General features: G+C 44.6%; 1 protein-coding gene across 4 annotated transcripts in view; it reads right to left on the reverse strand.

The window, feature by feature from the left end:
• Positions 1-24,810, reverse strand: part of MARK1 (microtubule affinity regulating kinase 1) — a 355,979-nt gene that overhangs the window by 19,157 nt on the left and 312,012 nt on the right. For 2 of the 4 annotated variants that reach the window (XM_069233864.1, XM_069233863.1), the window contains exons 16-17: positions 19,562-19,813; positions 12,733-12,777 (exon numbers count right to left, since the gene is read on the reverse strand). In XM_069233864.1, coding sequence (XP_069089965.1) covers positions 12,733-12,777; positions 19,562-19,813 — 297 coding nt within the window. The remainder of the gene's footprint in view (positions 1-12,732; positions 12,778-19,561; positions 19,814-24,810) is intronic. The other 2 variants (XM_069233866.1, XM_069233865.1) reach the window with 1 other exon arrangement.

Here is a 24,810-nt window from a genome sequence, read left to right on the forward strand (position 1 = left end):
AGTCTCCACATACATTGATTCCTTTCCTCACCATCCATACAAAAGATGTACATTTGCAAAGATGTAAACCAGGATTAGGTGTAGGAAGTGTGAAGCAGTGGGCAGGAGTATCAGTCACAACAGTGTTTAATCTGTACTCCATCAAACTGTTTTTCTTTCAGACAAATTAAAATACCATTAAGCATTGATAATGGCGAAAGCAGCAAACATATTACCTTGCACCAGAAATATTCTTAGAGCTAGAGTTTCAAAACTGAACTTCAATTAATACATAATGTCTATTGATGGTATGTAGAAAAGACCAAGCAGCTCTCGTTCAGATCACTTAGAATGGAACTCAACACTGGATATCCACCAACCTCAAGAAATTCCATGACAATGGTCTGTGTTGAGTTATCCTCTAGAGGGGGGATTTCCCTAATCGCGCAGCATGCCAGGCAAAAGTACTCAGCCCAACAATTAATAGAGATCAAAGGGCCAGTATGCCGGCCGATGTGCAAACATCTCTTTCAAGAAGTTCCTTGCATGATTTGGCAGCCTCTGTCCACAAATACAATTTATTAACCATCTCTATAGCCGGGTGGTACTGAGTTCTTTTGGTTCCAAGCTAACGGAGTAGACAAAAGAAGGGAGGAAACTATTTAATTCCTATGAAACTTCAATAAATCATTTAGAAGAGAGGAAGAATGACTTTGAGAAATCAACTTGTCTCTACATATTGTTCTAGCAAATATAAATATAATTAGATAAGTGATCTTTCATAATAACAGTTAAATGTCACTGTGCTGAAAAAAGTTAATTGCTGACTTAGAGATGAGTATATTAATACCACTGTCAAGAGAAAAATACACAACTTTTTTTTGATGTGCCGTGGTAGGCAGTATTTGAAATTGTCTTAAGAGAGAGCTATTGACTTTAATCCGTGGCTAGATCATTTTGTTGTGCACGACTGTGTCAAATAAAAAAAGCCATATGTAGTAGAGAGCCAGTCACTGCTAGGTTGAGACAGTACCACTCAGACCATGGCTTGGGTTTTGTGGGACTCAAAATGTAGCCTCCTTTTTCTAGATAACATGTACTTTTACATCACAAACAAAGAGTTTAACAATAGGCTAATTATTCCTGGCATTATTTGGGGAGCTGTCTGGTATGCATTCTGTCGGACCTCTTATTTCTATCTCCCAACATGAACTGAGATAGACAAGTTTCTGGATTTCAATCTAACTCGAAAGGGATTAAGTACATGGCCATCAAGATCCTTATTGATGTCAAACTGATACATGTGGTTAATTATATCTGCGCTAGGTTGAAGCTCTGAATGAATTTGAAGTTAGGGTGGAGAGAGGGACTAACTAGCCACTGTTGCTGCTGGACAAAGTAACACTGTGAAACCTATAGCTTTACAAATGTACTTATTCATGGCAATACAACAGAAATTACCCCTCTTGACCCTGCCTGGCCCAATTCCATTTATTAAAGAAGCCCATGCCAGTCTTGCATATATGTATGCATTATTTTTATACCACAAACCTCGACAAAAAGGCAGCAGAGTGCTGTAGAGTGTCATACATAAGCATAAAGTCAACAACAAGCGATGAGAGAGATGGGCCTGTTAATCCATTGTGAGTCTTCAACTCTTTCCTACATTGGAGCAGCATCGGGGTGTTCCTAATGGATTCTGGAATATTGTTCTAAGTCATGGGTTTATAGATGGAAAAGCCCTTCTGCCTTGTCTTTTTTATACTTTAAGTCGTCTGCAGTCTGATGGAGTCCGGGCTGCGTGCTGGCCGAAAACCACTGTAGGTGGTGGGCTTGTCTGCAAGATGAGCATCTGTGTTGGTTGTGATTGTTGGTAAATGATGAAACTGGTGCAAAGATAGTAAAGGCTGGGAAAGGAAGCCAGTGGATTTCCATCAAGATGAGGTGATATAATCCTGTTTCATCGGGCCCTGGAAGAGACATGCTGCTGCGTTTGGGATGCTCTTAAGGGGTGCCAGTGTGGAGCCTTGGAGGCATTGTAGAAGGGCATTACCACATTCCAGCGAATGTATGAGGGCTTAAACTGCAGTTCTGAAGTCGCTTTGTGGAAGAAACGGTTTTGCTTTCTTTAGAAGAGAGAACAGTAACAGGCCACCTGTGCATTTTGGTAATGTGTTCCTTGAGGGTGAGGTTGGTGCTAAGGGTGAATCCAACTGACTTGGCATTCAGTGAAAGTTGGGGTTGAAGGCTGTCAAGTTTATGTCACTGAGGTTGGTGTGTACTGTTTCTTGTTTGTTGTTGGAATTCTGTCTTTGTTGGGTTGAGCCTCAGGTAGTGGCTGGACATCCAGATGTGAATGAAGTGCAGGCGGTGTTTGAGGTGTTGGATATCCGAACCAGAGGCGGCTTTCCATAGGAGCTGTGTATTTCCAGCATACTGGTGAATTTTGATGCCGTTATCTTTCAGTAGGGAACCAAGTGGCTTCATGCAGTAGTTGAAAATGACAGGGATCAGTATGGAGGCAGGGATCATTTACAACGCTGGTCGGGGGCATCGTCTACGATGTGTAACACAGTGATCTCTGTGCGAAGTGTGATAAGCCTGACCAGCAGTCTTGCAGGAGATGGTTAGCATTAATATCATATTGGGGTGGAATATAGACTGCTTTTTCAATTATCTTGTCAAAGAATAGTAACTGAGTGATGGGCCAGTAGTTAGTGAGGTCTCCAAAGGAGTAGGTTTCATTAGGAGTGGGAGGATCTTGCCTTCTGGGAAGATGCCTTGAAAAAGCGAGGCATTATCATTGGTATGTAAGGGTAAGAGATTGTCCCCTGAGGGAGATTTGATGAAGGACGTCAGTAAGATTCCATCTTCATAAGAAGTGGTTTTGAGGGATTTGAGTGTGTTGGCGAGATCTGCAAGAGATAGGGTTTTGAAGGATGACCACTGCAGGATTCAACATGAAGGGGTGGGTGTAAGAGATGAAGTTGTGGCTGTCAATGTGCTGTCATATTTTCTGTATCTTTTCAGTGAAGAAGAGGGGCATGGCACTGCACTTTTAGTGAGGCGAGGAATAGGAGGGTCTGGCAGTGGGCTGGTGCGGTGCTTGATTGTCTTGAAAAGCATTTTGCTTTTGTTAGCTGTCGTGACAGTGGGCTGGCCTACACACACGTAAGTCCACCCAATATGTGTAGGTATCACCAGAGCACCCTACCCCTCCAAGCAGTGTTCTGGTTTGTAACTAATAAGTGCCTGTGACATGCTGAGATTGACAGGCAGTTGCCTTCCATTCTACCCCTACCATGTAGGTAACTGCCCATGCTGGGTCTTCTTCCAAACTTCTGGATCCACTAGTGGCCTTCCATTAAGCAAGGCATCAGAAAAGCTCTTGCCTGGCCTCTCAGGGGCTCTCTACACCTACATTTAATAATTGGCGATTGCTGAAATATCACAGAACATATATACAGAATGCTAGTTAAAAGCTCAGAAGTACACCTGGGGCAAGATGCTTGGCCAGAGTGGGAGGTTCCTTGCAGAGACTAGGTGAGCAGGTAGGCTCCTCGGCCCATTTTCTTTTCTAGAATCACACGATCAGAGTCACAATAAAAACATTTGGCCATGACTCCTAATGGCCCCTTTTCTGTCTTTTATTATATCTCCAAAGCCACTAACGGCCGAGGCATTGGTCAAAATTCTACTTCATGACTCCATAGGGCGACAGGTTGGGTACCTATGTGCTCGAAATCAACAGGTGAAAAATACTGGCCACAAGATCTCTTCTAAGACTTAGTTAACTATGGGCCATCCTGTCTTGCAACATGTCAGATGTAGCTCTGAAGAGGACAACTGTATAGAGTTAGTGTGACACTGCCCAATGACCTCTTTATTCTTGGAAGCGTGGAGGAAAGTTTTGGCAGCTGGTTGGGGTGATGAGTGTGCAGGTTGACGCGTAACTTCCTTTTGGGTTTTTTTCACGATTAGTACTTCTGTACAACAAGTTCCTGTTACATGCTACAGTGCGAGCACAACCAATAGCCACCCCAAGTTTAGTCAGTCCCCCTCGTTGCAGAATGGGTGGCAGATATGATCTACTGTTACAGAAACTTTGAGAATTTTTTTAAGGCTAGATGTGGACCAAACATACAAGGCCAGGCATCTGTAGCTAGTTGGGAAATATGCAACTGTCTCCACTCCAGGGTGTCCAATACTTAACACTGCACGGTGCAGCATCCTCCTTCTTCTTATCGTTCTGCAGATTGCCATGCAGTGTGCTGCCAAATGCCTATATGCAAGTGGCACAAATTATTGTACTACACTCGCCTCCTGATCAATACTCTATGCCTTGCTTCAATAATTTGGGGTTTAGTGTTCGTAGGTATCAGGGTAAATAAAACTGAAATATCAGGATGAAGGTCAACGTGCAAATTGATCTCGGGCTGGTTGTCAGTCACTGGGTCCTGATAAGCTGGATTTATCTGTTTAACAAGTTATTTTAAAACAATGTTGTGATGTTAGAATTCAAAAATGTTTGAAATTTTCTCAGCAGCATCTCACGAGTGTGGGTGAGGAACCAGGTGAAGTGCAGCTGTCTGGGGGCAGGATGGGGGAGTTCAATGGCGAATTATTGGCAGTAGAGCTGACCCACCACACTGGCTACTGCTGGGAAAAATGGGATATTATCAAGCAAAATAAGTAGTCACTACAGGAAACAGCCTGGGAACCCAAGGTTAGGGCTGCTCTGGTCGTCTGAGTATTCTTAGTAGTATCAAGGGAAGCAACTGCAGCCCTGGGCAGAAACAGCAAAATCCCCTTCAACAAACTAGAGGCAAACCATGATTAAGCCAGAGTTCCGATAATTCATAGAAGGTACTCGCCAGAAAAGCCCAGACAGAATATCACATTTAAATTGTGAGCAGATATAACAAGCATTAGCAAAGCCAATAGGTCTCAACTTGCTGACCTACTGGCTGCCGCCCGTGTACTTTAGTGGGTGTGTGCATGTGTGAGGACGCATGCATGCATGTGACAGGACAAATGTGTGCATGCAACACCAGGCACACATGTGACTACGGAATGATGTAGATTACATTTTCTTTTTTAATTTAAATATTTAAGATGGCAGAGACAATTTAGATTGGTGAATAAAAAGAAAAAAATTGTATTTGTATGAAAGCACTTTTCCTAGAGAGAGTGGCCTGGCAGCAAGTGGCAAATGGAAGGCCCGCCCAATAAATGAACAAACCAATGAATAAGGGTGAGGAAGGAAGTGAATTTGGGGGGGGTAATTGGGGAGTGGGTGTGAAGGAGCAAAGGAGGCACACAAAAACACTTAAGGCAATGAGGAGTGTCCCATTAGCAAATGGAAACTGCCAGGCCCTCCCTAAAAATATGACAATTACAGAGAGTAGTGGGGAAGCAAAAGACGGAGTAAGATTTGGGTGAAGAGGGAGCAACAGGTGGGGCCACGTACCTGAGCTGGGCAGGGTTGGAAGGGGTGTGAGCAGCACAATACGAGAGAGGACAAGGAAAGACAAGCACTTTCATGAAATTATTAATAAAAAAGAAAAAAATAGTTCCCTGAATGTGAGCAGTGGAAGGATACAAGTTAGCCAATCAACAGAATGGTAAAAAAAAAGCAATGCTTCAGGAGAAGAACAAGCAGAAGGAGAGGAAGACAAAGCCAATGAATAAGAAGCAAGCAAAGCTAAATAATTCACATTCACAACTTTGTGGTGCTGGTATCATCAGATAAAACTGAAAGTCTTTAGAGCATTGTAATGGAATTGTATTACCATGTGCTCCATTGTCATTGATGCCGGAACCTATAATACACAGGGAGTCAGGTGGGCTTGACAGCATTGAATCTTGGCGGATCAATGCCTTTAGTGTTTGGTAGTTTCAGCTCGGCCTTGAAAAGGCTGTTTCAACAACCTATGCAGAGAAGCCACCTTGGGCGGACCTTGTATTAAGCTACGCACAACCTTACTGTAAGGCTACGAAGGCAATTTGAGGGCAGAAGACTGAGGCGTTATTCCTAAAAGACAGCTCAGGGTCCTGCCTGGAAGGGCAAATGGAATGACGATGTACACTTCAGTAAGAATTCTTCTATGGCACTGATCAGAAGAATAAGTTACTTACCTTCGGTAACGCTTTTTCTGGTGGATACAGTAACTACCTGTGGATTCCTCACCTAAAGAATTCTCCCCCTCGCGCCAGCCTTGACGGAAATTTCTTCTAGCTCTGCACGTCGACGATGACGTCACAATCGCCCGACTCCACGCGACGCCGCATGACGTCATCTAGGCAATAAGAAGCCCTCGTCGACGTGCAGACGTCAGTTATCACCATTTTCTTTACGTGCCATAGAGGCGAACAGGTTGATCCTAAAAAGAACATATTCATCTCAAATGAATGAAAATAGAACATTTATTATAATAAAATAAAGTTAAATAACAGTAATAATTGCTCTAAGGAAGAGTAAAATATATATCAGTCAAGTCCAAACATGTTTTACTTGAGCTATCTAAATTCGAAAAGGAAATGTATATACAGATATTACAACTATATACATGAATCAGATATATACATATATAAAAGGCAAAGGATGCTCACCCAAGGATTTCATGGTATGACCAGCCAGGCAACGGGGAGGCGGGTGGGACCGTGAGGAATCCACAGGTAGTTACTGTATCCACCAGAAAAAGCGTTACCGAAGGTAAGTAACTTATTCTTCTGATGGATACACCTAAGCAGTATAACCTCCGGTGGTGGGTGCCCGAATGGTCAAACCAAGAAATCCTGCAGCACCGAGCTAGCAAAATGGCCATCCCTCCTAACCTCAGAATCCAAGCAGTAGTGCTTGACAAAAGTATGGCGGGATGCCCAAGTCGCCGCCCTGCAGATGTCAGCCACAGGAACACTCCTAGCCAAAGCCGATGAAGCTGCTTTAGCCCTGGTGGAATGGGCACGAAGTCCCACAGGTGGTTCTTTCTTCACCAAAGAATAACAAATCTTAATATATAGAATGACCCACCTGGATAGCGTTCTCTTGTGGACCGCTCTACCTTTCCTCTTCCCCACGTATCCAACGAAGAGCTGATCATCTTGTCTGAACTCCCTCGTCCTGTCGACGTAGAAGCTCAGCGCTCTTCGTGGATCCAGCCGGTGGAGCCGCTCTTCCTCCTTGGATGGGTGAGGTGGAGGGTAAAAGGAAGAGAGAGTAATTGACTGCCCCAGGTGAAAGGGTGTAACAACCTTCGGAAGGAAAGCCGCCTTGGTCCTTAACACCACTTTGTCCTTAAAGAAAGAAAGGTATGGGGGCTCTATACTAAGAGCCTGAAGCTCACTGACCCTTCTGGCCGATGTTATGGCCATCAGGAAAACAGTCTTGAAAACTAGCAACCGCAAAGAGCAAGAATGCATCGGTTCAAATGGGGACCCCATTAAAAACGTTAAAACCAAATTAATGTCCAACTGAGGCATAACAAATGGTGATGGTGGAAATTTGTTAGTGAGTCCCTTTAAAAATCTGAAAACAATAGGAGATTTAAAGAGGGATGGCTGATCAGGAAGGCACAGAAAAGCAGACAGCGCAGATAAATAACCTTTGACTGTGGCAATCGCACAACCCTTCTGTGCCAGACAAAGAGCAAATGACAATATGTCAGATAAACGAGCCTTTAAGGGATCAATTCTGTTCTCTTCACACCAGCATGTAAATTTAGCCCAATGACTTGCATAGATTGATTTGGTGGAGTGTCGCCTGGCCGATAAAATAACATCCACCACTTCTGGTGGGAGAGAAAAAGCACTCAGATTACTGCGTTCAATCTCCAGGCATGAAGGTGCAGGCTCTGGAGGTGGGGGTGTAGAATCTGCCCCTGCGACTGCGAGAGGAGGTCCACCCTGTAAGGGAGACGGAGCGGCGGGCACTGAGAGAGTTGGAGAAGGTCTGAATACCACACCCTTCTTGGCCAATCCAGAGCTATTAAGATGACCTGGGCTCGGTCTTGGCGGATCTTCCTCAGAACTCGAGGAATCAAGGGTATGGGGGGAAACGCATAAAGCAACTGACCCTTCCAGGACATCGGAAACGCGTCCCCCAAAGCTCCTTGCACCGGATACTGGAGGCTGCAAAACTGCGGGCACTGCGCATTCTCTTGAGTTGCAAACAGATCTATTTGTGGATATCCCCACATCTGGAAGATGTACAGAACCAGATCTGGATGAAGACGCCACTCGTGGTCGGCCGAGGTGCGTCGACTGAGAACATCCGCACGCACGTTCAGAGCTCCGGCCAAATGATGTGCTACCAAGCAAATCTTGTGGTCCTGAAGCCAGGACCAGAGTCGAAGAGCTTCTCTGCAGAGAAGATACGACCCCACTCCTCCCTGCTTGTTTATATACCACATCGCGGTAGTGTTGTCCGTCAGAATCTGGACTGACTGACCGCGAATGGAAGGGAGGAAGGCCTTGAGAACCAGACGTACTGCCCGCAATTCCAACAGATTGATGTGTAACCTCTGTTCCACTGGAGACCAAAGGCCTTTGACCTCCAGGTCCCCCAGATGAGCTCCCCACCCTAGAGTGGAAGCATCCGTTACCACTGTGGCCACTGGTGAAGGCAGCAAGAACGGCCTTCCTTGTGACAGGTTGTCGACCGCTGTCCACCATTGAAGATCCACTGCAGTGTCTCTGGAGATTTTTATTGACTCCTCGAGATCCCCTTTGTGCTGAAACCACTGCCTGCGGACGCACCACTGAAGAGCCCTCATGTGCCAGCGTGCATGAGTGACCAACAGTATGCAAGAAGCGAACAGACCGAGCAGACGAAGGACCTTGAGGACTGGAACTACCGCTCCATTTCGAACATTGGAATCAATGCCTGGATGTCCTAAACCCGTTGGGGCGGAGGAAAGGCCTGATTCAATGTCGTGTCCAATACTGTCCCTATGAACAGGAGGCGTTGAGAGGGCTCCAGGTGAGATTTGGGTACATTGACTGAAAAACCCAGGTCGTACAACAACTGAGTTGTCGACTGGAGATGTCGCCGCACGAGCTCCGGAGTCTTGGCTTTGATTAACCAATCGTCCAGATAGGGAAATACCGCTATCCCCCTTCTTCTGAGCTCTGCCGCTACCACCGCCATCACCTTTGTGAAGACTCGAGGTGCTGAAGTAAGACCAAACGGGAGGACCGCAAACTGATAATGCTGCGATCCCACCACAAACCGGAGATACTTCCTGTGCGATTTGAGGATCGGAATATGAAAATATGCGTCCTGCAAATCGACAGACACCATCCAAACTCCTTCGTTCAACGCCAAAAGAACCTGTGAAAGGGTCAGCATTTTGAACTTTTCCTGCCTGAGGAACCAATTCAAAGCCCTGAAGTCCAAAATCGGTCTCAACCGACCATCCTTTTTGGGGATCAGGAAGTATCTTGAATAACAGCCCTGACCCCTCTCCTGCTCGGGAACCAACTCTATTGCGCCTTTTGCCAATAGGGAGAATACTTCCTGTTGTAATAGGAGAAGATGGTCTTCCGAACAGAAGGATGGGAGGGAAGGGAGGAGGGAATTCCCGAAAGGGAAGAGCGTACCCCTTCTTCACAATGTTGAAGACCCAGGAGTCCGATGTTATAACCTCCCACATCGGAAGAAAATGGGTAAGTCTCCCCCCTACCGGAGACAAGTGGACAGGGAGTGAAGGAGGACTACGGCTGCTTTCCTTGCTGCACCCCTCCCGAGGAAGAGGAAGAGGCAGAGTGCTGCTGGGTGGCTCCTCTTGTCTGGACTCTGCCCCTGCCCCTGAAAGATCTGTATGGCAGGGTGGCTGCAGTTTGTTGTGGTCCTTGAAATCTGCCACGGAAGGAGGAGCCACATCTAAATCCCCTAAACCTCCTATAAGCTCTAAAGGAGGATGAGGCAGATGACTGAAGCCCTAGTGACCTCGCAGTGGCTCTGCTCTCCTTAAATCGTTCCAGAGCAGAATCCGCCTTTGTTCCAAAGAGCTTCTCGCCATCAAAGGGCAGATCGAGGAGAGTCGCCTGTACGTCTGACGAGAAGCCAGATGAACGCAGCCAAGATTGTCGCCTAGAAACTATGGTCGTGCCCATAGCTCTAGCCACCGAGTCTGAAGTGTCCAATCCCGACTGGATCACCTGGGTCGCTGCCGCCTGAGCATCCACCAGTAACTGCAACATTTCCTGGGACAAGTTCGGGTGGCCTTTCGCTTCCTCCATAAGGGCATGGATATAATGTCCCAACATGCAGGTCACGTTGGATGACTTTAAGGCCATACTGCAAGAAGAAAAGGCCTTTTTAGCAGTATGGTCCATTTTCTTCGATACCCTGTCCGCAGGTGTTCCGGGAAACGAGCCAGGAGAGGACCTGGATGAACAGGAGGCCTGAACCACTAAACTCTCCGGTGTCGGGTGTTTGGAGAGAAACACAGGATCACCTGGTGCTGCCCGATAGCGAAGAGCCACCGCCCTGTTGACAGCAGCGGTAGACACAGGTTTCCTCCAGATGTCTTTAATAGGATCCAGGAGTGCCTCATTAAAGGGCAAGAGAGGCTCTGCCGTTACAGGTGTTGGATGCAAAACCTCCGACAACAGGTTTCTCTTAACTTCCGCAGCTGGAAAAGAAAGGTCTAAAAAGTCTGCAGCCTTCCGAATTACAGCGTGGAAAGATGCAGCTTCCTCAGTGAACTCTCCGGGGAAGCTAGATCCCACTCCGGGGAGGTATCTATGCCACTCGCCGTATCAAGACCTTGAAAGTCACCAGAAGGCTCCAAAACCTCACCCTCTTCCAGGTGCTGCCTGCTATATTCTTCCTCTTCCAACAGGCGCAAAGCCAGACGTCTAGATCGAAGCGTTGACTTGCGTCGGCCGACGCCGAAGTTCTCCGTCGGCGCCGAACCTCGGATCCATCCGACGCCGGACCCTCCGGCTCCACAGGAACCTTGACTGTGGATTGGATCCGAGGCGAATCCAACGGCGCCGTAGCGGGTGCAGCAGGTCTCCTCGGCGACGTCAAGGGCATCAGCGCTGCTTCAGGTGCAGCAGGCAAAAATGGAGTAAAAGGCGTCGATTTGTAAGACGCCGGAACGCCCAAATTAAAGGCCAAAGGGCCAGACGGACCTGCTTGACCTCCACCCGGCGCCATGCAAGCAAAAATGTTAAACATGGCGTTCAAGAACGCCGCAGGATCCGTTCCCGGAGTCGGGAAAGCCGGGTATTGTTGCTGCACCGGTGCCAGCATAGACGCCGAAGAGGGGCCAGGTAACTCCTGGCTAGGAGAGCCCTCTGGCCTTTGGGGAAGCTCGACCTCGAAAACCGACCCGGGTGATGTCGGGGTCGTAGGAGGTGGAGGGGTGACGGTCGGGCTAATCTCCCACGTCGGACGGTGCAGAGCTGACGGAGATGCCGATCTTGAACTGGACCGTCCCTTGCTCGATTGGCGCCGGGAACCGTGATGGCGCCGAGAGTCACCATGGTGATGATGAGATCGAGGATCTTGAAGAGGACTCCATCCGATGATGCCTCTCCTTCTTTTTCTTGGAACGAGCCAAGGACAATTTTGCCTCCCTTTTTTTGAGTGCCTTAGGGTTCATGTGCTGGCAGTAGCCGCATGACTCGACCTCATGGTCAGAGCTAAGGCACCAGAGGCAATTCTCATGGGGATCGGTAACCGACATCCGACCCCCGCACTGGTTACATGGTTTAAAGCCGGATTTCCTTGGCTGCGACATTGTAACCGTCATTCGAAACTGTAGCTCCCTGTGAGCCTCGAAGAAAAACCGTTACTCGGAGGCACGGAAAAAAGGGAACTGACGTCTGCACGTCGACGAGGGCTTCTTATTGCCTAGATGACGTCATGCGGCGTCGCGTGGAGTCGGGCGATTGTGACGTCATCGTCAACGTGCAGAGCTAGAAGAAATTTCCATTGAGGCTGGCGCGAGGGGTAGAATTCTTTAGGTGAGGAATCCACAGGTAGGTGTATCCATCAGAAAAGGGTTTTACTTACGTCCTACAACTCCTGGTGCTCGTGAGACAAATGGATGGATAAATGGATGGACCTGTTCCTTGACTGATACAATCATCTCCTAAGAGCTCCACCAGAAATAATACTGGACAGAGTACCGTGAATGGGATGGTTCTGTACCAAACACCGAAACCAGAAGTAGTAAGCTACTGAAACCTGAGAGTTATGTCAACAACAGGCAGTGAAACTGGTGAACTGTTGTACAAGCAAGCCCTCGGGAATTAGTGGCAAAAGGCCACAGCTAGGCAGGTTCCGCAGGTAAGAGGCCATTGGCCTTAATGGCAAAACAGGAAATGAGATGTGGATTAATCAACCAATATTTAGGAGCATGTTTCCAGCATGACAGGCCAAATTTCAAATGGCTTCAGGTTTGTGTGTACAAAATGAGCTTCAGTCACTTCCCACACCAGTCAAAACACCATCATTCATTTGCAGAACAAGAGTTCGGATAGAAAATATAAGTGAATACCTCGAACTTTGATTAGCCAAATAGGAGTTGAGCCAGTCCCCTTTTGTCACAACCTTAATTCAACAAATAAATCTGAAATGCAAGCTGAATACATTTTCAAAAGCGAAGATCATCATCATATGTTACGAAATATTGGCGTACACGGTTATTGCTACTGCTAACAAAGATCACAACAGTAAAATGAATATTGATTCAAACAAAGATGCCTAGCAGCGAAGTATTAAGAGTGGCTCCTCACCTTGAGGTGTCAGCTCGGCCACTGGCTTCGCCTTCACTTGGATCCCTCAAAATAAAGTGGAGGTTTAGATTCAATTATAGAAGTTTAAAATAAGAGGCAAGATAACCTACATTTAAAACGGGCGTTAAAACAACTATCCCTTTGATAATCTGTCATCCAATCTTTCATCCTTGCAAAGTGGCTCAAGACAATTTTAGCATCCTTCACAGATGAATGAGAGTTTGGCTTTTCACAATTTGTTTTTCTTGGTGAACACAACTTGCAATGTTCCAAAAAGCGGGGTAACATATTTGCCATAATTTGGGTGTTAACCGCCTTAAGGGTTTTATGTTTTTTTTCTGGGCCAAGATAGCAAAACTCAAATTTACCTCTGAACATGCTACAATGAGAGATTTTAAAAAAAGTGTCCAATCGATTATATCATTAAGCAGGAATAATACCACAGTGTCTACATTCAATTCACAGTACATCACACAGTACCATTAGCTACGCACTCAAGTGTGCGTCACTGTCTGGTTAACAAATACATATTTTTGTTAGGCACGTACTGCAATAAATTGTACATTTGTAATTCTAACTAACGGTGACAAAAGCTTTTAACTGGATATATTACATGGGTGACAGCATAAAAACAAGTAAAACGTTCTTGAATCGTCCTGCAATTTATTTCTGAGCTATTAACAATTTCGAGGTTACAGTGCCTTCAGAATCCATGTACATTTAATCGTTTTATACACCTAAATTCCAAAAATGGCAAGAGCCGACAGATTTAGATTATGGGGACAGAGCACGTTATTCAGATTCTTCACAAACTCATAAATAGACAATTTACTTAGCCACCATCCTTATGCATATGTTTACATGTTTGAGGTCATGAACTCCCCAGTGACTTGTGACCTACTCATTTCATGGAAATTGCAGCAATTATTGTCCCACATGATATTAAGGGATTATGATTACTGGCCAAGTATCAGAGAGGTAGTAATATTCCTTGTGGGTAGTGCTCTTCCCTGCAAACGTACAATATATTACATAGTTCCCCAGAGCCCAATGGGAATTCTGGCGGAGATGGCAGCAAGTGCCGAGTGTCAATTATCCAGGAAGGCACGTGCTGCCATCTTAGACCCTCTGCAAGGAACAACGCCATTTAGAGGGGAGATCTGGATAGGTGAGATCAGCAAAGTGTCATTAAAACATGGTTATTAAACTCTTTGTAGATTCCCAAAGTGTGCTATTAATATGCAAATAGCCCCGTCGCTTGCAAATTTGACCAATGAGGCCAAAGGATTAATGAAAAAAGCTTTGGATACAGTAAGCTTGAGTCCCCGGGTTTAGGGAATGATGGCCAAATGAATGATGATAGATATGACATGATGACCTTGAAAGGGCCCCATTTCTGTCTCCTCGGTGACAACTGAACGAGTTATTAATCCAGTTAGTGTATCCCACTTAGACAAAGTTTTCAGAATATCAAGTCATCAAGAAAAAATGAAAGTCGAAGCCATAAAAAGACAACTATGATTTCACTGTCAAACTACGGCAGTGAAGATGAAACTTAGCTCTATTTCCAACGAACACTGCATTTTTTTCTAAGGTGTCAGCATGACAATATGTGGGCTATGGGAAGATGTACTTTTGGAAATCACTATTTATTTACCAAAGGAGTATCACAGCTGTATCAATAGGAGCAGAGGTCAAAGAGCATAGTCAACGTTGGGATATTAGCTGAAAGGGAAGGGAAGACGCACCCTCTCAAGGTTAAAATCCTGCGGCAGACCAAGTGGAGAGAAGTCACTGAATCACTGATAAAGCAGCAGAGTCAAAAGCACTATAACGTGCAAGGGAACACAGATGAAAATATAAACAATGAGGAATACCAGATGAGATATTAATTAATTCAGAGCTCGACAGCAAGTCACATTCTCTAGTCTATCTTGGTGAAAATGTCAGTGTGGCTGGCAGTCCATGGTACTGGTTTTAGCATGATCTCATAACACAGGGAAACCAGGAGAAGAGTCAATACACTGAACTATTTTTAAATAATTGCCACAGATGTAAACCCTGCTAGCGTTACCACACTATGATCCTACTGTTGGTAATTTAGACACACTTGGTCTTACCCATCACCACCAATGGAAAGCAATTATTGCAAGAAGGCAGTGACAGCAAAGATACATCTTTTGTCAGTGTGTTGCAGGGAAGTCCTTAAAGGAGCAGTTATCGGGCAAGTCTGGGTTGACTGTAATGGGTGATAGCATCAAGGAAGATTGGAAAAGTTTCATGAACGAGATGAGGAGATTCAGAGTGGTGTCTAAGGTAAGGGTTGTTTCTTGGAGTGCTGAGTGATGTTAAGTAAATCTAGAGGATCAGATGGTAAGCTTTTCATTTTCGTAGCCGTTCGTTCAAATGTAGATAGCAATCTCGAAGTAGATAGTACTACTCTGATTAATAGGTGACTTGGTGATAGTGTTATTCATTTCTCTGATTAAACTAATGTTATTACTTGGTAGTTTGTAATTGTGTTTGAAGATGAGGCAGAGACAGAGAAGTAGCAGGTGAGAAGCTTCATGGAGCTAAGGCTGGAGAGCTGTACGTGTGTCCGTGGCTAAAATAACTTATGAATGAGCTGGTGTGTGAATTTGGTTGGTGGACTGAACAATGCAATATTTGATACCAAGACCATCCGAGTTGTGAATGAAGGTGGGGTCAGCCAACCTCTGAGATGAAAAGCAAGTCATGGTTTTGTGAAATAATGGTACACTCCATGCCAGTAGCATGGTGAACTACTGAGTGAGCTTTGACAAGAATGAACTATGACTAGTGACAGGTGAGTGGAGATGTGTGGGAAGTGGAGAATGTTGCTAAGGCTTTGGTGACATAATGGGCTAGAATGTGAAGAGTAAATGAGGGAGGTAGTGAATGTGAAGATTATCTATCAGTATTTGTATAGCGTGGGTGTGATGTCTCCGACGAAGAGCCAGGTCGTGAGTTTCTTCCTGAAATCCACTAGGGAGGGTGCTGTTCGAAGATGGAGGGGTAGGTCGTTCCAGATCTTGGCAGCGATGTAGGAGAAAAAGTGACCCCTGCTGTGGCGGATGCAGGGGGTGTGCGCACGGGCTAGTGAGGAGGAGTGCAGGTGACTTGCGGGTGGAAGGAAGTTGATGTAGGCCGCTCCTTTATAATGCAGAGCTTTGTAGATGTATGTGAGGATCTTGAACTGGCATCTCTTCTGGATGGGGAGCCAGTGTAGATTTCCGAGGTGGTGGGTGATGTGGGTCCATTTGGGGAGGTCCAAGATGAGTCTGTCAGCAGCATTCTGTATTGTCTGGCCTCTCGAGGAGCTAGGTGGAGATGCTGTCGTAAAGAGGGTTGCCGTAGTCGAGGCGACTGGTGACAAGGGTCTAAGTGATGGTCTTTCTGGTGTTGACGGGGATCCATCTGAAGATTCTGTAAAGCATGTGAGGGGTGTGGAGGCAGGAGGAGACGACTGCCATGATTTGACGTTTCATGGTCAGTCTACTGTTGAGGATGATGCCTAGGGTGCGTGCATGGTCTGTGGGTGTGGGTGTCTGTCAGGTTTCTGCTGGCCACCAGCTGTGGGTCCCATGTGGAGGTGTTCTTACCAAAGATCAGTACTTCTGTCTTGTCCGAATTGAGTTTAAGGCAGTTGTCTCTCATCTAGTTGACTACATTGTGCATGACTTCACAGAACTTGATTCTGGTGGTGGAGGGGTCTTCAGTCAGCGAGAGGATGAGTTAAGTGTCATCTGCATAGGAAATTATGTTGAGGCCGTGGGATCTGATGATGTCTGCGAGGGTGGTCCTTTAGGTGTTGAACAAGGTGGGGCTGAGGGATGATCCTTTTGGTATGCCGCATCAGATGTCCTTTGGTTCAGAGGTGAAGGGAGGCAGCCAGATGCTCTGTGTGCGTCCCGTGAGGAAGGAGATGATCCACTTGAGGGTGTTAAGCTGAATGCAGACATTGTAGAGTCTGTTGAGGAGGGTGTGGTGAAAAACTGTGTCAAAAGCAGCAGAGATGTTGAGGGGGATCAGGACCACCGTCTCCCCGCGGTCGAGGAGGGCTCTGATGTCACCTGTGGCAGCGATCAAGGTGGTTTCAGTGCTGTGGTTGGCACGGAATCCTGATTGGGAGGCGTCAAGTAGGGGATTTTGCTCTAGGAATTTGGTAAGCTGTTTGTTGGACGCTTTCTTGAGTACTTTGGCCAGGTAGGAGAGTAGGGAGATCGGTCAATAATTTTTGAGTTAGCTGGGGTTGGTGGAGGGTTTCTTTAGGAGGGTTCTTACCTATGCATGTTTCCAACTGTCCAGGAAGGTTGTTGTGGTGATAGAGGCGTTGATGATGGTGTTGAGTTACGTGCTGATAAGAGTTGGTGCTGAGATTAAAAAGAAAGTGGGGGCAGAGGTTGGTGGGTGCCCCGGAGTCAATGGATGACATGATAGCCGTGGTGGTCTGAGAGGTGAGCGGGGACCAGGTGGTGATTATTCAGCTGGTGTGTGCTGTTTTGTTGAGTTTGTTGAGGTTGAGAGCTGTGGGTAGGGGGTTAAAGTTGTAGTAGATACTGGCAATCTTGTTGTGGAAGTAGTCTGAGAGGGAGTTGCAGAGTTTGTGTGGGGTGGATCGTATTCTCCATGGCTGCTCAGTTGGATGATTATTTGACTATTTTGAAGCGTTCTTTTATGTGGTTTTATGCTGTATCAATGCAAGCTGTGATGGCTGTTCTCTTGTCTTCCTTGATGCACCTGTGGTAGTTGCTGAGGGCTACTTTGTGAGCGGCTCTGTGTGAGAGGTTCCTTGTGGCGTGCAATTGTTTCTCGATTCAGTAACAGTTGTGCTTGGTTGTTCTGAGCTCTGGGGTGTATCAGCTGGCTTGTTTTGAGCTTGTGTGCATAGAGTTTGAAATTGAGCACCCAGTGTTAATTTTCTGACGTTAGATAGGCAGGATTTATAGTCTTATGCCCTAACAAGGTCAAACACATGATCCCTTAACTCTGTTGTACTTTATGTACGATCTAGAAAAGAAAGCCTTGATGGAGATTTTCAAATATACTAGGAAAAACACCTGGACCTTTTGCTCCTAAAATCAGCTTAAAGCTAAGGATGGATGGTGAGGTTGGCCCCAGATGAAGGGGGCACCCTTTCAATTTGGCTTTGGAAGCCTGTCACCTGAAAGAAGGTTTTGCAGGGAGGGTGTCTCACCTTGAGTGTGGCTAAAGATCTGGGAACCTCTGTACTCATTTAAAGCCTGCCTGAAAGCTTTCTGCATCTGGATGTGACTGTGTAGAGACTAAAACTTTCAAGCAGGAAAACATACAGCCATCATACATAGTAATATATCATCAATTATCTGTTACCATGAAAAATAATTGGAATCAAAATTTAATTCCCCACTAACTATCTTGATTTCCTGAGATACCTACCTTTACTTACTGGTGTCTTCAGACAATGGAGAAGATTTGTATGTTCTTCACTTTATTTATTTTGATCACTGCATTTATTTTTACCTAGGTCTGACTGCTGAAACACATACCTTTATAGTTTCCAAATATACTGTTAATAAACTCAGACACCAAGAGCTTGTAGCCAATGTTTTCATGGGTCTTTTTTTTTTTTAGATTGTCTTTTTCCAACAAAACCAGGCCTCTATTTATAACTGGTAGAACACTACATTAAGTTCAAATTCTTCTGGATTCCACCAGAATTTTGTCTCAAGCAGGTGTTCAGTGATGACATCCTTTAGACTGAGTAAAAGAGCTGCCTACTACCAGGAAACAAAATTATGGAATCCTTTGTAACATGCCTGGGTGACCTTTATTGGTTTCAGGCGGACCATTATCACCTGATTATATTCACCTAAAGACGTTCTCTTTCCCTCTCCCTAAGAGTTTTTCTGCACTTTACAAAACAACTATGAATAGAAATGGCTATAAGGCAGGTCACATACCAGTGATAATTAGAGGTAAAGAAGAAGAAGCAGGCAATTTAGGAAAGAAGAAAAAAGAACCTCATGGTATGTCACTGGGTATGCTGACCCAAGGCACAAGTGAATTTAATAAATTAACAGTACACTGTGATCCGTGTTGTTTTTCAGATCTCCAAATAAGGGGTTAATTGATTGTATAGTTGTGGACTTATGATTAACAGCAGCAACAATAGGTCTGCTAGAGAATGCAAAACAATACTGTATGTAAAGTCTTTGTGCTGTCATTCCTTGCCACACTCCATTAGTCCCTCCTGCTGATGTATTTGCTTTCAATGGGTTGACTACTCTCCATAAGGGGTAATGGAGAGGGACACATATGGAAGCCCACTACTCACACTAAATACAAAGCATGGACTGCTTCCAATAAGATATGCTCTTATAATCCTTAAAGCACTCTATAGTGCATTTAAGGTCCTGCTCTGGGTCTCAGATTTTTGAAGTGGCACAAACTAGCTGCAAACCTTTTAACACAATATCCTAAACCTGCTTATTTTTTTGTTTGGAACTTTTTAAACCATTTAATATTGTCAAACTATACTCATACATCATTTTCACCAAATATCACCATCTTTAATCTTTTTTCAAACCGTATGTCAACTTTTTGAAAGAAGTGCAACCTGCAATGTAAAATAAGCACTGGTAAAATTACAGTATTACTTCATGGTCATGGTTGTACACCTTTAGATCCAAGAATCCTCCAAACCTTTTCCGAAGGACCTATTTAGCTATTGCAGTTGCTACAGAGTATAATTTCAAAGGTGGATGAAATGCTTATAGGTGACTAGTATTAGCATGTAACCTACAGAAATGTTTATGTTGGGACATACCTGCGGACAAATTTGGATGTTATTTTGCTGATTAAACCAGTGGATGTTCCCCTCCTTGTGTGAGAAAATGCAGCAGTCTCATGTGATGGTGATGCTGGAGGTCCGTTGTACGTGGCTGTTCGCCGATCTCGAAGTTGTTCTCCATGAAAAGTGCTTCGACTTGAGCTTCCACGAGGAAACCGGGTTCGGTCTGGAGTTGTAGTGCTAATACTATGAGCGGAGGGGGAAGCAGCAGGGACTCTCTGGGTGGAGCTGAAGAATAAACAAAGAAATAGTTACTTTGTAGCCAAAATCATATACTTAACAAAAAATGCTTCCAAAAACATAAAAGGTGTCTGGTTTCATAAAATCCCTGGGCTTTCTTCCTTTATCTTCTACATCAAACAATTCACTATATATCCGTTTCAAAGTTTGTATATTCAATTTAAATAAGCAGGAGCCCATTAAACATAAAACTACAGGCAAGAAAACAACAAACTATACAAACAAGGAGTGGGTTTGATTCAGAGCCTTGTTGGGTGAAGGAAAAGTTATTTTTTTTCTTAAAGGAAGGTTATTTTCCTTGTCTGGTTAAATTTTCAATCAACAACAAAGCTCAAGAAAGTAAATTTGGTGAAAAGACAATAAACACAAATATGTAAGCTTATACAACATCGGAACAATGTCTAACAGCACGTAGTGTGACTAATCAAATGGTATTGCAACAAAAACTGTCATTCTGTAAAAAAAAAAAAAAAAAAAAAAAAAGACAAGCTCCGTTTCATGAATTTCTGAATCACTCATGAGTTGTCAGGGCCAGGGATCCCGGGATGTTCACAAGCACTGTAAAGCAGAATACTGTTAGGCAGGTGAGTGCCTTCAACAGATGTAGGAAATTAGGTTACTTGTGGGGGGTGGGGGGGTGGTGTAACCCTACTCAAGCAGCAACCACAATTCTTGTTAAGAGTGAACCACAAGCAAACTACAAATTAACCATTAACCTGCGGTCATTCCTTTGGTAGCTTGGCACAAAAGCAGTGAGGCTTAACTCAGAGGCACTGTGTAAAGTATTTATCCAGAACTTCAAACAGTAATAAAGTAAAAGCACACCAATCCCACACCAATTTAGAAACCGAGTAAAATGTAATAAATTATGTGAGTCCAAAGCAACAAAAATTCAATCAGTAGAACCGGAGGTATGCAATTTTAAAAGATACAAGTAAAATAAGTGCCTAAAAGCACAAAGTGCCAACTGTGGTTATCTGGACAAGGACGGGGGCATAGTCACAAGTTCAGGTCAATCGTGATGAATCACTGGTGGGATACCGGGGCCAAGTTAGGCGCACGAAACAAAGTACCTTACTTCCTGGTTGCGCAGCGTTGCAGGATCCTGTGTTGAGGATACGCTGTACAGAGGCATTTGCGAGAATGCTGCTGGGCTGTGATCCTGCTTTGTTGTCGAGGATGCCATTGACTTGTGATGCAAAGTCCTTCGTCGAGAATGTTTTGCAGAGTGGTGGTTCAGTGGAAGCTTCAGGCTATGATGCGAAGTCTTGAGTCGTAATTGAGGATGTCGTTGATGAGTGGCATTCAATATGATGCCCTGCATCTCAGATACATTGTGCAGAGAAAGTTCTGATGAAGCTGCAAGCTGTTGCAAGGTCCTGCATTTGAGATGCGTCATGCAGTGAAGGTTCCGATGCAGCTGGGACGAGAGGTGTCACACTGCGTCAATGCTGCTCACAGGACTATAGCTGGGCTGGCAGAGCACCTCAGACCCTCTTCCAATGGTTACGGACTGGGGTGGCACCACCTGGGGGGCTAGGAGTAACAGCAGACAGAGTCCAGGTGCTGGGTTCAAGGTGGTTGGAGCCTTTTTGTCCCTGAGGCTTTCTGATCAGGAGGACAGGCAACTAGCCGCCGAAGTCACTCTGTTGGTCCTAGGTTTAAGATGCAGTCCCAGTCCTTTTCAATCAGGCAACAGAGAAGCAGTCCTTTTTGCAGAACAGCACAGACGTCCTTTTAAGTCTTCCACGAGTCCATAAGTGTACTGAAGAACTGGGACTGAGAGTTCATTATTTATACCTGGTGCCCACTTTGTAGTGGGGGTACTGGCTAGAGGCTTCCGCCCAGAGGTGCTCAAAAATTTCAGTCTATCCGCCCTGGTCCCATCTTTTCTGGGGCCCAAAAGACCAGTGTCAAAACAATTTGGGTGCATGCTGGGCAGTCTTTGTGATGTGCCAAGTGTGGTAGGTTATATCTCCTCCCCTCTATCAACACCTAGTCCCCCTTTGCCTCACTGTCTGGGAGCAATAGACAAAGACCAACTGCCAGCTGCACCCAGTCATGCGACCCAGGATGCATGCAAGCACCAAATAGCTGGGACCAGAAAATGCAAGCTTTCTAAAAGTGGCATTTTTTAAAAGTGTCAGAATGGTGACTTAAACCCAGACTTCACAATTAAAGAGGGTTTTAAATTATAATTCTTCAGACACCAAACTCGATATTCCCTCCTGTTCCCCACTGAAAGTTATCACATTAAATGCAATAGGCAACACAAGGTTACCCTATTGGGGATACAGGCCTTGCAGTAGTGAAAAAAGAAATGTAAGTTTTTCACTATCAAAACATGTCAAACTTAAAAGTACATGTACAACCTTTTAATTACACTGCACCTGTTCCTATGGATTATTTAGGGCCTATGACTTGTATGCATTAAAAAGGAAGGTTTAGGCCTGCCAAAAGGTTTATTTTGCCAGGTTGAAATAGCAGTGTAAACGGCACACAAAGGTTGCAATGAAAGGCCTGGGACACGTTTAAAAAGGCTTCTTAAATGGGTTGCACAATAAATGCTGCAGATCCACAAGTGGTATTTCATTTACAGGCCCTGGGCACAGGTAGAAACAACTTTACTAGGGATTTACAAGTAAATTAAATGTGCCAATTGAGCGTTAGACAATTTCACCATGTTTAAAGGAGAGAGCACTTTAGTACTGGTTCACAATAGTAAGATTGTAGAGGCCTAGGGCCACAAAAACAAGATCAGCAAAAATGGAGAAGAAAGGCAACATGTTTGTGGAAGCCCCCCTAAGGCAGACCGGTCTAACAATGGACAACTTCTCTTCTCTTCAAAATATAAAAAGTTACTTCCATGTGAATGTGACTTAGTGTGGATGACAGAAGTTCAGTCAGCTCTGAAACTTTTCTCACTGTGGAACATGGCTAGAACAGGTATTAAAGAACAAACCAGTAGCCCAATTATATAGAAGGGAGGTTTGTGTTTTCAGAATCAATCATGTTACCCTTTTCTTTAAATTGTTTATGCAGAGATCAGCCATTCTGGATTTCTGTGGTACATGTAGAGGGGCAAAACACTGCTTTCTCACAACCTGTACAAAGTTCTAGGGAAAACTCACACCATTACCAAGTTTTAAGCTTTTTTCCTGAAAATCATGACTTTTGTAAAGACAATTTATGTCATTAAGAAGAAAACTTGCACATAAAAGAAGTAAACTTGCCAATAAAAATTCTACATATGTTTTCCATCTTGAGTGGCATAGTAAATAAGATCTCACAGTGCTTGCAATACTCCTGAAGACGTTGCATGGGCAAAGGTAAACTTATTCTGGGTAACTTTGCAAAGAGCAAAAAGATAAAACTTTGCAAAACGTTCTCACTGTAAAAAGAAAACTTGACAACCATTTGTTATAAGGTAGTGTTTTTTCACATCCATTGTCCATTTGTTTACCTAATTCAAGAGATGGGTTGGTGTGTGTCGTGCAGTGTAGAAAATACAGAAAAGACTGCAACAAGAACGTGATGGCTTACTAGAGAATCATAGATGGGCCCTTCAGGGGCAATAAAGCGAAAGTAATGCCTCAGTTGTTGCAAATCACAAGACAAAAGTGGTGTCAAACAAAGTCACCAATTCACAAAACGATGGCAAACCGAACTGGAAGCTTCTCTTTAGAGATGATCTGTGTTTGGGAAGCTCAAGATAAAGGATCAATGCAGTTCAAAAAGTTATGAAATATAATAACGGTAACCAGCCAGGTAAGCCAAATGGAACAATAAGAATTAGCTTATAAAACATTATAAATCAGGGGTGTGCGAAGTCTGATTGTTCCTTGTGAATTCACAAAAAACATGAAAAAATATTTAGAGACCTACAGGATCTGGGCTGTTGCAATGCTTTGTGCAAGAGTCATCTGATGTACCTTACCAGTGTTGAGCCACTCAAGAAGAAAAAGGTTTGCAAAGCATTTGCTCAGGTACTATATGCTTGCTAGGTACTGCCACCCAAAGGTTTTACAGAACTCATGAGAAAAGACAAGATTTCAGCAGAAAATTATACTCACACATGGAAAAACTATACTTGGTGTAAGCAAAGCAGAAATGGAAAACTAGGCAAACTATGTGAAGGCCGAACTATGTGAAGATCAAACTCTGTTCACCTAACTTGCATGCGGCAAATACTCTAGTTAGGCACAGCATAAACCTAACCAACCGCAGTGTAAACAGGAGAGGCAAAGCATTAGCAAAATATGTATGTGTTACTTCTCTTTTATAAGTTTATTTCTACCCGTCCCTGGAGCTCAAAACTGAACAAACATCTGCATTTTTTAATTAGAAACAATGCATATTTGGTCAGAACCTTGGCCAACATCAAACAAAGATAGGCAAAGGGAATAGGTTTATATGGTGCACTACAGTACAGACGTATGACCGTAGGTGTGAGACTGGAGAGGACAGATGTGTAACTGCGGGTGCTTGACTGCAGGTTTGTGGCCGTAAGAGAACGTGTTTTTTTTAATTACAGTACTAAATGGGACTTTAGCTATGTGGCTGTAGATGTGTGACATAACGTCTGCAAAGACAAGCGTGTCAGAGGGAGTGTGTGTACAGATGTGTGATCGTGAATATTGCAGGAGTGCCTGGAGAAGCCATGTGTACTGTACACATCATTAAAGGGCAAGCAGCAGATTGGCACAGCAAGTGCTGTGCGAGCTCACAGTGGCATGCAAGGTCACTGTGGCCCAATGAGCTATAGGGTCCACCCCCTGGACACACAGACCAGGTAAATGTCTTACTAGCACAGCAGAAGCAAGTGTGCAATGAATCACTCAAGCGGGCAGCCCTTACTTGCAGTTGCAAGCTGATGTAGCAGCTGGAACATAACTGAAACTGTTCAGGCCTTTGCTCTGGCTAACAAGTGAGTGCGTGACAACAATCTAGATTGTCACCTCTTCAAGTTTTCTGGTCTTCCTGGC

The sequence above is a fragment of the Pleurodeles waltl genome, chromosome 5 (genome assembly GCF_031143425.1).
Source record: "Pleurodeles waltl isolate 20211129_DDA chromosome 5, aPleWal1.hap1.20221129, whole genome shotgun sequence".
Lineage (NCBI taxonomy): Eukaryota > Metazoa > Chordata > Amphibia > Caudata > Salamandridae > Pleurodeles > Pleurodeles waltl.